This window comes from Xenopus tropicalis, chromosome 1 (genome assembly GCF_000004195.4).
Source record: "Xenopus tropicalis strain Nigerian chromosome 1, UCB_Xtro_10.0, whole genome shotgun sequence".
In the NCBI taxonomy this organism is placed as follows: Eukaryota; Metazoa; Chordata; class Amphibia; order Anura; family Pipidae; genus Xenopus; species Xenopus tropicalis.
The window spans coordinates 176,147,141-176,163,156 of record NC_030677.2 but is presented as its reverse complement, the minus strand read 5'-3'; the positions used below and the strand labels follow the sequence as shown (position 1 = coordinate 176,163,156).

Below are 16,016 nucleotides of genomic sequence, written 5' to 3'. Positions count from 1 at the left end.
CAGAAGAAAATATGCCAATTAGCTAAATTGATCACTCAGAAATATGAAGTAGCAAGCACTTTCGAGGAAGCCATAGTTAAGATAAAAAGCAAATATAACAATATTTGTTTTTACTTTTATTAAATAAACATTGTTTATATCTTTAACTGTAGTTTTCTCAAGCGTGCTCTCACTCCTTCAAACCAAGCTTTGGGCTCAGGGCAATGCATCTCAGGCCACTAACAAGAGTTGGTGAGTTGTTTCCTTGCCTCCACGTTCAATATGAGTTGATACCATAGTTGATCATTTCTGCTATAGTCTGGGTATGTTTACTCCTGGGTTTAAAGTTTTATATGGTTAGTGTTTCTTTAACTTTTAGTGGTATTTCTTGTTATTTTATAATTAGCACAATTAAGCCATAAAGGCAAACAAGTAAATAACTGGCAGAAAAAAGAAACCGATAATAAAATGACTGACTATTTTCTTTTCTTACCTGAGATTCTTGCCGTTTTTTGATTGCATGTTTGTATAATTTGTGCAACTTTCTGGCATCAAATTCAGTAAATTTGGAGACAAATATCCAAAGATTTCTAAACAGAAGGAAGAAGACCTTATTAGGTGTGCAAAAATGGTGCTGTGGTGTCTCCAAGTTGAAATGTGTTTTCTGTCAGCGCTAATGTCTGGCAGATTCCACACAACTAAATAACAAGCTGCACAGCCACGACCGGGAAAGTCTCAGACAGCTGAAAAACTTTAGGCTTATTTTGGTTTTGTATCTATATACTCTCTGGTGGATATTTTTAGTAGAAAATATTCTACATATTCTGCATTCTACATATTCAGAGTACATGAAACTATTTCACTTAAGACTTTTTTAAAGGCATTCACGGCCCTTTAGCAGGGAAGATCTTTGCCTCCAAAGATCCTCCAGTAGCTCCCCATCTTCTTTACTGTTGATTCACTGCTCATTCTCTGTGCTGCTGTCAGTTACTGAGCTTAGGGGCCAACGCACAATATACTGTATATATAGAATAATAATATCACAATACAAGGCTGATTAGCAATTAATTCAGAAAACAGTGTCATTTGTATCACAATTTAATAATCAGCCTTGTAGCATCAGCTTCTATTAGCTCAGCAAATATGTGAGTTTCACTGCCACTTCTAACAAAATCAAAGGTGGGGAGCTCTTGTGACAAATTTGAAGGCCTGGATCATTACTGTTATAGAGATGCTGAACCTGTAGGCTGGTGCAGTAAGTTCAGTATTTAAAATATGCCATTTCTAGCCATATTAATTTTAACTCTTTTTTTCATCATAAAAAAAAAAAATGAGCGAGATTCCCCTTTGCAAGGAGGGTCAACTAAACAAGGCACATTACTTATTAAGTATATGGAGGCCACATATGCCAACATTCCTTGAAGCAATTTTAGAAAATGAAACCTATGAACCCTATGATCATTTCTGATCTAACTAATCGTCCAATTAGGGCTACAATGAATATAGTTCTGTAATTTAACAGTAAATAAATGAAAAGGGGAATAAACCTGCAGTTTAATACTTACTATTTTACATTAATGTGCAGCCTAGATATGAAAAGAGGCTTTGGCAACAATGACCCCAAAGCTCAGAAGTTGATTTTGCCTTCTACTTCTTAAAAATTATGATTATAAATATGATTAACTTACTTTCTCCACTGTTTTATTTGATCAGGATTTGCATATTCTTTCAGACATTCTGTGATATGATCCCCGATTTTAATCAGGCACTGTCGTGTGTGCTCAAGTTGTTCTCGCTCAGAGAGCCCTTTTTCTGGCCGATCCAGCTGCTTCAATGCTGCTTTGACTGGCCTCATGCGTTCTTTACACTATTAATACAAAATAAACTGTTAGGAACCAGTAGGAAGGAGTTTTTATTTTCAATAAATGAGGTAAGTAATTGCTAGTGATAGCCTTATAGAATCTTGCTGCTGTCAGCTAACTTTGATACAAGTTTAGGGCTCACATTTCCTGTTTTTCAGACAGAGGATGTCTGATCATACCATATTTTAGGTTTAGATCATTTAAAGTTTACAGGAATTGCTGCAAGCATTTATAGGCTAGATATGATAAAGAATATTTTGATATTAAAACGGATATTGAAGCTATCCAATCCTCTCTAGTCACCGGTGCAATCTGAAGGGGGGGGAACGAACAATAAAAAACCCTTTAAAAAATGCAGATAATTGAAAACCTTTTTAATAAAAGTTTAGGGCAGTTATTTGCATTTTTTGCCGTTCTCGGGTTTGTAAGTTAAACTGATGTTTTCTAGATATTAATTACTCTAGCAATCAGGGATCGGGACAGGAATTTTACCCTCATGGCCATATATACAAACTGAAGACTGAATAAACATTCTTTTTCTCCAGTGACAGTGATTTAGAGACTTGGGAGCACTTTCTTTTTATGATAGTTTTCATTTAATCAGGTTAAGTAGTCAGTTTATTATAAATTAACACTTGTGACATGCCAATGAAGAAAAGGCACTATAGGGTTTGCTCTTTTAGATGATACTTCTAAGGGTGGATGATTTCATGTAGTTTGAGCTACTAGAAAACATGGTGGGCAAAACACTAGAGATCTCACCATGAACCTTTGCCCTAACTAAATTACTTATCATGTAGGAAATGAAGTCTTGGCTACAGGATAGCTAAATATACCAACTCTGTATCAATGGTACAAGTAGCCAAAACCAGCATTGCAGTAAAGAGATGGTGGAGGTGTGCTTGGAATGAAGTTTCCATTTATTTTGAAAAACTAAAATCACGTGCCAAATAATGCAACAATGCAGAGTGGCAAATACTTACAACACTGAAAGTTTTCTGATCAAGCTCTTCAGCCTCTTCAGAAATTGGTACTGGCTCACTGCTAGCAGTAATATGAACTGGGGTGTCTGCTAATATACTTTTTTTTGGCTTTTCTTTTTCAGCTTTGACCTCGGTTACCTTGCACGAGAAAAATAAAAGTTAAAATAATGGAAGCAAACAGTGAATATACTTACAGTGAAACAATTTACTGACAAAAGGCTACATTATGCCCCAAATTAAATAACTGACCAGGGCTAGTGGTAAGCTTCCCCACCCTCACAGTTTATCTAGTATGACCCTCTTGCTGGGCATAACACAAATACCCAGTGTACAGAGGCAGAGTGTACAGGGGAAAGGAACCTGGAAAGTAACCAGTGTTTAAATGCCCTTTAAAAAAGGTGTAAATAGTGTCTAATACAACTGACACCAATTTTTTTAACTTTTAAATCTAGTGTTTCCTTAATCAATTACTCAAGTCTTTAGTTAACCAAAAAGCTACATTCTTGCTAGAGTAAGATATCCTGAAGCAAATGGCACACCAGAACTTGACAGCATTTATTAACTTTTTCATATTTTTTAATATAGCCTCACAATTTGCTTTCTAGTCCAAAGCAGATCATTTCTCCAAATTAAAAAATTGATCCAAAGGGCAATTAAAAAAAAACAAAAAATGTTCCTTTGCAACAGAAGTATCTGTTTTCAGAATGTTTCAGGAGATGCTCCTGCTGTGTGATTGGGTACAGAATTAGAAAGACTAGATTTAAGATTAGAAAAAACAGAGGATTATGCCAAATTATGTATTTACAAAACTCATATAATGAGTATCTTTACCTTTTCTTCTTTTATTTCTTTTTCTTTAACAGGCTCTTTCGTTTTAATTTCCTTTTTGTCTCGAGCTTCTTTTTCAGTTGTATCTCTTTTCTCTTCTTTTTCCTTCTTTTCTTTCTTAGGGTCCTTTTTATTTTCTTTTATCTCTTTCTTTTCTTCTGGCTCTTTGTTAACACTGACATCTAACTCTGTTCGGTCCTCATTTTCTTTCTCTGCTCTCCTTTTATTATTTGTTCTGAGGGGTACAGTTTCCTCCTAAGTTATAAGAAAAAGATCGCTTTTATTATGGCTAGTAGTACATAAGACCCATTTACAAAACTTCATGTAATTTATAACCCTATAAATGGCAACCTCTTGCATCAGAGACACAATTCAAGGGGAAAAAAACAAACTGCATTCATCCTTCCATAGGTTGCTACTTTTACTCATAGGTGTCACGGTAAAGTTGCTACAGTGATGCCAGAGATGAAGGAATACAAGGATTGCAGTAACTTGACCATAATGCATAAGTATACTGACTTTTCAACACTACCCACACAAATACCAATGTTATATTTTAACAATTATTTCCCATTATGATAATGCTAAAAAAAAACAACAAAAAAAAACCTCCCCCCACCCCGCCCCAATTCATTGTGCTTTGTACACAAATATCTTAAGTGATGCAATAATGTATGAGTATTTTTTAGGATTACCTGATCCTCCTCCTCTTCTGAATTTTCAGAACTGGGTGGTGAGGATTCACTTTTTGTTTCCTCTTCAACCTTTACAGGTTTCACATTTTTGCTTTTCTTTGCCCTGGTTTTCCTCCTTTTAGAATTACCCTTTAAGAACAAAATGTTTATCACATCATAACACAAATACTTGTTTGGTCATTGGCTTCAAAGTCACATACTGTGCCCTAATCTACAACATGTACATAGGTAATCATCTGAGCACTTCAGCATCTCTGAAATTGTACTTGGGCATTATCTACTATGATTTTGCGTTTGGACTGGCATGTGTTGAAGACCAGTCCAGTAAAAAGCTTAGAAGCACCACAAGTGGCTCAAATACCAGAATGGCCGTGGACTTAACGCACAACAGAATATTTCAAATTACTTATGTTGCTTCCTATTTTTGGTATCTGGAATCAAAGGCATTTGGATCATCACTTATAACCCTTGGCTAATTGGATTGGATTATAATGGAGGCATACGCAAGCTACCAGGGGAGAAGACTGAATGAATGTTCTAATGTGGGCCTTATCGGACTGAATTTTCTTATTTGCTTGATAGTATCTGGATTCAAATATTAGTCGGCAGGCTTTTGGAAGGGCCCATATATGTGTATATCAAAATTCAAACAGACTTACTCCACTAGAAAGTCTTTGTGCTTCTTTCCTAAGCAGATCTTTATTGAGAAGTTTAATGAGGTAGTCAGCTCTGGTCTGTAGCTGCTTGGCTTGGGGCTTCTTATCTGGATCATCTGGTAAAATCTAAGAAGAAAGAACACAATCTAAATGAGTTATTTCTGAGTAATTTCTTTATGCAGTGAGAAGGGATCCAACTTTTCTCGTTTGCCATTTTACAAATGCAGTAATAGGAAGCAGAGGGGTAGTGTGTGTAAATACAAAATTACCCACTTATTTGATTGATTGAGATTTGACATCACCTTTTACAGCAAAAATCAAAAGTGTGATTTGTGATAAAATTGATAGATTAAGAAGATTGTCCAACTGTAATATGTTCTTTTGCAGGGACCTCCCCTATGATAGGAATTACTGCTACCTAGCATGCAGGTACAGATCTGAATAAAGCACAATATTACATACCTTCTGTGTTAGGTTGAGGTCAGGGTCCATTTTTATCATTTCCCAGCTGCCATACCCATATTCATAGATGCCAATTAAGAGGTTTGAGTCATCTTCTTTGCCCCAGTCAATATCAAAATGAGCAGCTTTGGTGTGGCATGGGATAACATATCTGTAAATAATAGCATACGCTGCTTTTCATGCTGACTCAAAATAAGAAATAAATGACAATATTGACAGAGAAACTGTTTTTATAAACCAGCCCTTAAATAATGAAGCAGCAACAATCCTAAAATAATTACACAAAAAATGCCCTATAAATCTAAGAAAATTGGGCAGGTTACAGGTTAGGCATCTACATGTTTTATGTCAAGACATGTAATGACTTAAAGTCACCATAAGAGGTGGTCTTGTCATATCAACCTTATTGCTGCAGACTTTAATTGTGAGGTTTCATGATTATGATCCTAATAAATCCAAATAAAATGAGTATCTTTTTTGATAAACTTTTCCTGGTGTGCATCAGCATTTTTTTTACACACACGCACATATTATATATTTGACCTAAAATGTACATGGGTGCCATCCGCTCCAAGGCATTTTAGTTCATCTATAAAAGAGGGGATAAGAACATGGAGAGAACTAGTTTTAATTACATCTAGAGCCCTTGCAGAAATTCCATTTTCCAAGGATTTTAGCAGTATTTTCCACCTAGTGGCAGAATCTATTGATATTAATACACACTAAGTTAAATAAAAAAGAAAAATAACTGATCTCTATAAAGAAAAATGATCAGTGATAACAAGTGTTAATGTTCCTTACATCTTAGAGATGAAGCCAATGCCAGCTGAAAAGTTGTGTGTACCCTTTGAAAAACTCATACCTTTTTCTTTCATCGGGATCTGAAGGAATAGATTTGTGTAAAGGAGCTAGTTCATCTTCATGAGAACTGACCAACTTCGCATTCACTTGCACCCCTGAGATACGGAATGTTGGTCCTTTCATTTTTCCACGTCTTCCTCCTCAGGAGGAAAAAAAAAAAAACAAAACAGCTCAACACAATTTCCTCTATCACAGCAACGGAAACTTAAAAAGTTACATAATTTATGTTGAAAATAAATGTATTCAACTCTGAAATATACAATCTTACTAGTTTAGTTTTAAAATGAATTGAAACTTTATATCTGATTAGAAATATAATATGTACAGAAATACAAGCAAAGGCAAACATTTCTATACCAAAGTTACACCAACAAATATATTATATGCCCTGCTTTATAGAACATTCTATATTTCTATTTTTTGCGATGTTAGAGTAAATGATATATTCATATAGAACAGTTGGAATAAAAAAAAACAAAAACGTGTATCAGGAACATCAAAACTGATATTTTAGTGCAATATATAAGCACTCAAACAGAATATACAAGATCCATACATTGCACAAAATAATTGTTTTATATTACACATACCTGCCCTTTCTTGCCCAGAACTATCCTTCAAAGCTTTAATGCAGCCACTGTGTATTAATTCTCCAAGTCGACGAAGATCAGTCTCAGACTTGTCCACCAACTCAGCATCTCGGGCTATTGCATCTAACCTAAACATGCAACGTAAATTCACAGCTGAAATCCTCAATTTACCTGAACTGTAACCAAAAACTGATGGAAATCTTGCATTTGAAGCTATGGCTACAAAAACAGTCTAGAAGAAATATTACTGTCCAATTATAAAGGGGAAAAAATGGATTAATAGTTACCTTTCTAGAGGTCCGCCAAACTTTTTGTAGCTTTTAATAAACCTATACAAAAAGCAACAGAGGAGAAACTATTACTTTTTTTTTTTTTTAAATTATGAGTAATTGCTAACCCAAATCAAAGTATGTTAGCTGGATTCAAAGACCATCAACACAAAGCTGTGTTTTGGAGTTTACTGCGCACCATCTTAATGGCGGGGACATAGCCAGTATATGATGATGTTATAACAAAGTTTCAAATTCTGGTTTGGAATGTTACATTCCATTATCTGTGCTGTGTAGCTGCTGCTTTGTGAATCTATAGAGCAATGCCTGAAACCTACATATAGCATCTGATAGGTCAGATCAGTATTGTGGATCTACTAATGTAGTTTGAACTGTAAAACTTCATGCACATGCAAAAAAATAAAGCACCCATAGAACACATTTCTCTTTTCCCACACAAGAACCTATCACTTCCTGCGATAAAAACACAGGATTAAAACACAAACAAAAAAAAGTAGTTAGGAATCTCATAACCAACCTCCGTATCTCAGCATCACTAAACCCTTTAATATTTTCTCTTGGAATTGTTCGTGGCCGACCTCTTTTTTTGGGGCGTTTTCTATCAGACATGGAATCACTGTCAGATCCAGAGTACCTTCTGTTCCTGCTGCGTCTACCTTCACTTCCATTAAAGTTTGCCTAAAATTAAAATTTTATATGAACACGAAAAAAGGAAATAGAATTCACAGTAGAAAACAAACTATGTAAACAATACTGGTAAACCTGCTCAGCATTTTAAACAAAAGTTAAAGTACAAAATGAATAATGCAAAAAGACAAAATGGAAAAACACCAAACTTCTTAGGTTGAATGAATACAGTTACCCAATCCCATAGGTATTGCTACTACATACAGCAAAGAAGCTATAATCAGCCACTTGCGCTAGAAATGCTCACCTGCTTGGCACAATTCCTCATTCTTGGCAAAAGATAAATTTCTTGCAGTTCTTTTTCTCTTTCCTCCTCTTCCATTCTTCTCCTCTGGTCAGTGGGAATGATGTCCTCCCATGACTTTGAGTCTCGATTGGGTTCAACCATATCATCTTCTTCCATAGTTGAAAAGTTGGCAACCTTAAATAAAATTGCTTTTTGTAACTGACAAACAAATCTTTGATGTGCATCAAGGTAAATGCCAGAACATTTCTCTGGAAGGCCTTTGTGTGAGCCAAAAATAAGTTCACGTGTATATTTATGTGTGTTGCATTTGCTATAAATAAAAAAGAAAAATCAGACACCTATCCCACATAGCCAGTATATATCAGTATATTATGCTTACTAGTAATAAAATCAGGTCTGGATGCTCCAGCCCATGAGCACCTAACACAAGGAGTGGATAAAAATGAAGGCCAATATAACAATTCCTTAAAGTTATTCCTTATGTGTATAATGTTAATGAAAATATTTCACAGAATGTAAACTTAAGGTGTTATGGCCAACAAAGAGAACATAAAATTATCAGTGTTAGGATTCTGGTTTAGTCTAGTTACATGTTTTGAAACATGAGGTCAAACAGTTGTGGGCAATACCTTAAATTGAGAAAGCAATTCATCTCCTACAGTTAAAGGTCCACCTTCATTTTCACGTGTTTCTGCCCTCTTCAAGATTTCATCAATGTCCATTTCCTTAAAAAAAACAAAAAAAAAAAACATTAAAAGTTATTATTTTTCATGAAAGCATATTTTTTATCACTGCATCTCTTATGTTTTAATACCTGTGGTTCTTCCTCTTCTCCTTCTGGTTCTTTAAAAAGTTCTTCAGCACCAAACTTCAAAATAGCAGCCAATTCTTCTTTATTAAACGGAGTAGAGCTTAATGTAAAAAAAACAAAAAAACATACATATAGCTAAACGTTACAGTAATCAAAGAAATTAAAGTTTTTGTTAGGGATGCACCAAATCCACTATTTTTTGGATTCTTTGGTTATTTGCCAGATGACTGAGCTGCTACTTGTTGGCCAGCTCAATGAAAATAAACATACTAGAGAGAAAATAAGAATACCTTGAGGGTGTTGATCCAGTGTGTAAAACAGTCTTGCCTGTTGTGTCCATTCTTTGAATTACAAGATGATCAAGCACCATTTTCTTTTTTGCTCTTTCAATTATATCTTCTTCAACTGACCCCTTTGTAACCAAGCGATAGATATTCACCTAGAAGTTTTAGGGTTCAAACTTTAGTCAAGGCTCTGAAAATATTTCAGGTAATCACTAGGGCACATTTACCTTGTCTTTGATGCCTTTATAACACCCAAGTTCATATGACATTCTTTTAAAAACATTTAAGCCAATTAAAACAAGAGAACTACAATGACCAAAAAAATACTGCTTTTTACACAATGTCTCAACCAAAAGAATGTACTTTTCTGACCCAAAGGTTGGTTTAGAATAATTTATACAGCACATTGTAATATTTATTGTAAGATAAAATGTCACTATGGAAGTGAACCCACCCTAAACAGCCCTCCCTTACATAATTTTGAATCCCTTGTTAAAAAGGTATAAATAATTGTTAACATTTTGCCAGCTAGAGGGTATGAAGTAGATCTTCAATCTGTAAGTACATGTACTAGGAAAAACAGGTTTCACCCTCCACCTACGCTAGGAACCCAATCTGCTGCAACAAAAGAGAAGCAGTAACCAGATAATATGCAAGGTGGCTCTTACATTTATCAAAGTTGCTCTAGGCACAAAAGGAGAACGGTTTCAGGAAAACAATATAATCTTCCTCAACCGAGAGACCACTATAGAGATTCAAGTCTATTTAAAAATGTTGGAATAATGAACAGAATTCCTTATACATCAATTCACACCTAATACATAATAGTAGAACAAGTGTATAGTCCAGTAGAAAGTAGTCCACAGGAAGGTCCAAAATATTGAAAAGCCCATAGTCCAGGCAGGAAAAAGTCCCTATCACTTAAAATTTAGAGCACCTTCATTATATTTAGGAGCTTCCCTGGCATATATCAGGTGACCGATTCTGTTTTGCAGCATATAAATTAAAACATGCTTTTGGAAATCTGATAAAACAGATATGTTGAATTAAAAAACTTTCACATACTGTTTGGTCATGATATCAAAACCGATGGCCAGTATGTTGCAAATTCTACAGGATGCACATTGCAAACATATAGGTAATAAATAGGTTTCAGAAAGGCAATCTATTAGATTATATATTATATATATATATATATATATATATATATATATATAGCCACTGATAAGTCCTGAATCAAATATAAGAATAAACAACAAAGATTTCAGTGGGATAAAAACGATAACATTTATTGGCTCAAATAAACAAAAACATAACTCATAAAAAAGCATACTATACCAAACAATGACCAGATGCATCCTAATCTCCTAACGCGTTTCGCACCATGTGGCGCTTCATCAAACGTATAGGTAAGCATAGAATAATTTACCTGCTTTTTCTGCCCAATTCTGTGAGCTCTGGCTTGAGCTTGTAGATCATTTTGTGGATTCCAGTCAGAGTCAAAAATGACAACAGTATCTGCTGATGCAAGGTTTATCCCAAGGCCGCCTGCTCTTGTAGAGAGCAAAAAGCAAAAATCCTGCAAAACAATTGGAACTCCAATATTAAAAGGTTTCTACTTTAGTTCGGTTTAGCCTCTGTAAATTCACACATTTAAAATATAGTAATATTTTTGCGTGTTATGTTAAAATCTATATTATATTTATATGCTTGATCAAAACAGTTTCTATTAGTGCCCTGTCACTGAGGGGCTTTGTTGCCTTGGGAAAATCATGCTCCCATGCCTTATACTGAACATTTGCACATACAAATGTACAAATTACACGATTCTAGTGTGTAGGACTGAGTGGTTCCCATATTTTTGGCTATTTAGTCGCCCACGTGGAGGCACAGGTTTGCTCTGTGGGCCATTAGCATTATATAAGCAGTTTTGCTTATCAGTGTATCACATGTGTTTCTGAATCTGCAAACATAGCAGCAGTTTAAAATGTATCCCCAAATGTAACTCTGAACAACCATTTCTTACCTCAGATCCTTCAGCATTAAAATGATCAAGTGCTTGCTTTCTCACTTCTCCTTTGATAGAACCATCTAATCTCTATAAACAAAATAATAAAGCTGCTTTAGAAACCAAAATGTAAAACAGTGGATTCACATGGGTGGGGGGCAGGAGTGGTTCTGTTGTACGGTGATTACACCACTATTCTTGTTAATAAATTAGCACACTTACTGTAATACTGTATCTTACCTGAAAGGGAAATTGTCGCGATTTTAAATATTCTGCAAGAATATCCAGCATCCGCACCATCTGAGAGAAAATCAGAACCCTGTTGCCACGTTCTCGCAAACGCACTAATAACTTGTCCAGAAGAATTAGCTTGCCACTGCTCCTTATTAAGTGCTATAAAAATAATAATAAAATTACTTTTCTGGAGTTGAAAGTACACTGATCAGGAGAAACAATAGGTTATCTGAAAGCAGTTTTATCCTGTAGTGCTGGCTCTTTCTGAAAGCTCAGAATCAGGCACAATGCACTGATATGGCTGCCTACACACCAATGTTTCAACAACAAAAAAAAAATTGGTTAATTCAAAAATAAAAATTTAAATTGTAGAGTGAATTATTTGCAAATGTAAACAGAACAATTTAGACATTAAAAGTACGCCATAAAATCACGACTAACTCCCTTTAATATTTCTTTAAATTAGAAAAAGTTCTACCCAGGCAGATGTACAGAAAATTATACATTTAGATAAAATGTAATTGAGGAGTAAAAAACTTTGAACTGTAATAAATAAGGATTAGAATGCTTAGGAGGCATATCTATCAAATCGGGTGTAGGGAAATTCTTATACAGGTTTGGGATCCCTTATCCGGAAACCCGTTATCCAGAAAGCTCCGAGTTACGAAAAGCCAGTCTCCAATAGACTCCATTTTAATCAAATAATTCAGAATTTTAAAACTGATGTCCTTTTTCTCTGTAATAATAAAACAGTACCTTGTAATTGAGCCCAACTAAGATATAAATAATCCTTATTGGATGCAAAACAATGCTATTGGGTTTAATTAATGCTTTATTGATTTTTTAGTAGACTTAAGGTGTGGAGATCCAAATTACGGAAAGACCCCTATATCTAGAATACCCTTGGTCCCGAGCATTCTGGATAAGGGGTCTTATACCTGTACATGTTTCCTATTTCAATACAGTTTCAAAATGAGATTTGTAACTTAGTCTATTATTTTCACTGGAACAAGAATACTATTGTTCAACATACTTCACGTAATTTCTGCATCACTAGATCTTACCTGCAGAGCCTCTTGCCTGTTGTAGAATTCATTTTCTTCTGGTGGCTTAATGAGGTAGCAATGATTACAACACTTTTTTAATTCCATCATAATGTTCAAAAATCCTGAAGTACTGCCTTTAGACCCCTTGCTTAGTGCCTTGTAATTCCTTGTTAGGATCCATCTAAGAAAAACAAAGTAATATATTACATAACAGAGTCTTTTCCTCCAGGCTCCTTAAAGGAGAAGGAAAGGTAAAAACTAAGTAAGCTTGATCAGTCTATGTAAATACAGCCATAAGCACTTACAGTAATGCTGCACTCTATCAAAAGAAACACAGGGTTTTGGGTTTCTTTTTTTGTAAACATGTCCTTAGGGTATCTGACCTTCTCACTCGAAAAAATCCTTCATTCCTGGGGCCAGAGTCTGTGCAGCTCTCTCCTCTTTTCTGCTCCCCCCTCCCATAAGAATTCACTCCCGCTCCCTTAGAAATGTGTAATCTGAGCTATAATAAAGTTTTCTGCAAAACAAATAAAATGTTCTAGGTGGCACTAATGTGGCAAATCTATTGGCAGTAAAATGCCAAAATAACTTTCCTTCTCCTTTAAATAGAATATTCTCCCCAAAGGAAACAGTCCCAATTAGTCATAGCATTTTGGTACTCAAAAACTATCCATTGTGTTCTAAAATCAGACCATGAGGAATCTACATGCGAAAGTTCTTCAAGTGAGAGTATTTCCACCTATATCCGACTGTGTAAAGCAGTCTGAAAGCAAAACCGGGTATCAGTGCAATTGTGTTTTGATTAATAATGATCATTCTATGATCCCCCCAGCATTTCTGATTATTGACAATTACTTTAGAAACCAAAGCCCAAGATAACAAATGAACTGTTGCTTTGGTCTCCTTATTTGATTTTACATGGAAATAGGATTATGGCTGACTTGTCCAAAGCCCTGTTTTGTCCATTGTAAATTTGTAAAGCACTATGTATCCTTGTAGCACTTTATTTTACACATACAAATATAACAGCAATAAAAGTGAATTTTAATTGAGTTCTCTCAACTTCCAAACGTACTTATAGTATTGTTTTTGCGAAGCGCTCATCTCAACTCTCAAAATTTGTTCCACTTTAGCAGGTAAAGATTTTTCCACATCTTTCTTCACCCTTCTTAGTAGGAATGGCTCAAGCTCTTTGTGAAGACTGGCATAACCATACTCTCTGCCTTTTCCATGCTCTTCTTCGAAGTCTTCCCAGGAGGAAAATCTGCAAAGACCAACCAAAGAATAATATATTAACAGTTGAAGGTCTGAAAACAGTAGTCATCATTTCTGCGCATATTCTGAAACCTACTTTTCAGGCATGATGAAGTGAAGCAAAGACCAGAGTTCTTTTAGTGAATTTTGCAAAGGAGTTCCAGTGATCAAGAGACGATGATTAGACTTGAAGTCTATCAGTGTCTTATACAGTAATGAATCGTCATTTTTTAACCGATGTGCTTCATCAACTCCTATAAAAGCCCAGTTAACACCACCTAAAAAAGACTGAGAACAAAAAAGTAACCTTTTAATATCCTGAAGGCTCATGAGAAGGAAGGGGGGGAAGTCAGCAGTAAGTCACTAATGCCAAAGAAAATTTGTAAAGAATTTTTCATACACCCATCTTAAAACCCAGGTGTGAGCTTTTGAATGCAGTCCTTTACCTGCATGGAATTACAAAAAGGGCGTAGAATAATTTTATGCTGAGTTGTAGAACTAAATATTTAATCATTTTAAATGCAGAAAATAAATAGATCAGCTACAATCTGTCTTAATGCCATTTTCTACATTATACTAAAATTTAAATAGAACACCCATTTAATAGCAGCAGGACAATGGCTGGCAAATAATATAGGCCTGCCGAGGAAAAGGGAATGATAACTTCATATTGCAAAGCACAAACGATTAATTTTAAAAGAACATAAAACTAGTACTTTACCTTGTCCTTTAGCAATATTTCATAGGTGGTAAGCAGCACATTCAATTTTAATCTCTTGGTCTGAGGATGCATCCATTCATGGGTTCTGATCTAGAGTTAAAACAATTTCCACAGGTTATGCTATTTAGAATAACATTTATACAATTTAACTGAAATATTAAGTAAATAGAGTGCAACTTAAAACTGCTGGAAAAGATTCTTAACTAGATAAACAACGAGATCTTGGAGCAGATTACCTTTATACATTTCTTAATGTCAGAATCGATGCAGATTCTATAGCAAGGGAAAGCAACTAAGTGCCTACTAAGTCAATTCCGCTACAGTTTACAGGGTACCTCAACAAAGCGCTTCTAATGCATTAATGCATTCTGTTTATGGGAAAAAAATCATCCAACACCCATGTAAAAATTAACTCCAACTGACAAACTATAATTGAAAATTAGAATCAGCTGACTGATCACAACCAGGGCTGGTTGCAATCAGAACATCACTAAATACTAGAAATTACCATAAGAGAAAAGTAGTCATCACAGACCTTCTACAAAAAAAGCAATGTCATGATCAACAGAAATTCCAGATGAGAATAAAAATGTAGAAAAATATCTAACATGGGTATCAATGCTATTTCTAATATCGTGGATGGAGCAAGTAACAAATAATGAAGGCAACAGCAGAGGTTTATGTCTGGGGGTTGTAACTGCAGAATATCTATTGCATATTTTTACAAGAGATGGGATGTCTTCTTCAAGTCTATTAATAATAGCAAATCATCCCAAAATTCTACTTATTTGTACTGAATAGAACAGTTTCTTCGTCCTATAAAAATCTGGGTTTTCTAATAGGTGTCTGAGCAGGAGATCCAGTGGTAAATTCTGTCAAATGCAGGTTATCTAGGATGCTTTGTCTATTTCCATAGCAGTTATAAAAAATAGAAGCTAAAATTTGGTGTGATGCTTTTACTGGGTGACTCCCTTTTGAAAAATCCATCTGACATGGATTGAGGTTTCTAGGAAAATTCTATTCAAATTCTAGATTTATTGAACATATTTTTAAGATTTTAATATCTTGGTTGGCAGGTGATGGGTCTGCAAGATCTCTCTCATCAGTGGTAATTAAAAACAGGCAACTGTTTAGGGTCCCTTTGACTAATATTATGTTAACTTTAAAAAGCAGAATTATATAAATTGTCTCCAGAAATTCTCAATCGACTTAACTTACCATATTCCTACTGTTTATATCTCCCAAGTAAACAACAGCATTCATTAAAGGAGCCCAAATTTGAATTTCTCTTTGCCAGGAGGTAAGTGTAGAGAGTGGCACAACAAGAAGAAAGGGTCCATACAGCTGGTGTTCATGAAATAGATAGTTTAAAAAAGAAATAGTCTGTATTGTTTTTCCTAAACCCATTTCATCAGCCAAGATACAACTGTTTCCCCTGCAAAAAAAAAAAAAAAAAAAAAAAAAGCAACTAAGTTGTTTGTTATTTTAGCACCACAGAAATCAATGCTGCAAATGTTA

At 35.0% G+C, this 16,016-nt stretch overlaps 1 protein-coding gene across 2 annotated transcripts in view; it reads right to left on the bottom strand.

Moving 5' to 3' along the window:
* Positions 1-16,016, bottom strand: part of chd1 (chromodomain helicase DNA binding protein 1) — a 38,091-nt gene that overhangs the window by 7,405 nt on the left and 14,670 nt on the right. The window contains exons 12-34 of one of the 2 annotated variants that reach the window (XM_031893292.1): positions 15,717-15,933; positions 14,499-14,588; positions 13,875-14,065; positions 13,599-13,787; positions 12,542-12,704; positions 11,484-11,636; positions 11,262-11,333; positions 10,665-10,814; positions 9,242-9,390; positions 8,955-9,051; positions 8,770-8,865; positions 8,141-8,314; positions 7,724-7,884; positions 7,204-7,245; positions 6,917-7,044; positions 6,328-6,466; positions 5,466-5,616; positions 5,007-5,129; positions 4,348-4,476; positions 3,656-3,907; positions 2,825-2,962; positions 1,668-1,846; positions 473-569 (exon numbers count right to left, since the gene is read on the bottom strand). In XM_031893292.1, the coding sequence (XP_031749152.1) occupies positions 473-569; positions 1,668-1,846; positions 2,825-2,962; positions 3,656-3,907; positions 4,348-4,476; positions 5,007-5,129; positions 5,466-5,616; positions 6,328-6,466; positions 6,917-7,044; positions 7,204-7,245; positions 7,724-7,884; positions 8,141-8,314; positions 8,770-8,865; positions 8,955-9,051; positions 9,242-9,390; positions 10,665-10,814; positions 11,262-11,333; positions 11,484-11,636; positions 12,542-12,704; positions 13,599-13,787; positions 13,875-14,065; positions 14,499-14,588; positions 15,717-15,933 (3,280 nt within the window). The remainder of the gene's footprint in view (positions 1-472; positions 570-1,667; positions 1,847-2,824; positions 2,963-3,655; positions 3,908-4,347; positions 4,477-5,006; positions 5,130-5,465; positions 5,617-6,327; positions 6,467-6,916; positions 7,045-7,203; positions 7,246-7,723; positions 7,885-8,140; positions 8,315-8,769; positions 8,866-8,954; positions 9,052-9,241; positions 9,391-10,664; positions 10,815-11,261; positions 11,334-11,483; positions 11,637-12,541; positions 12,705-13,598; positions 13,788-13,874; positions 14,066-14,498; positions 14,589-15,716; positions 15,934-16,016) is intronic. The other variant, XM_031893297.1, reaches the window with a different exon arrangement.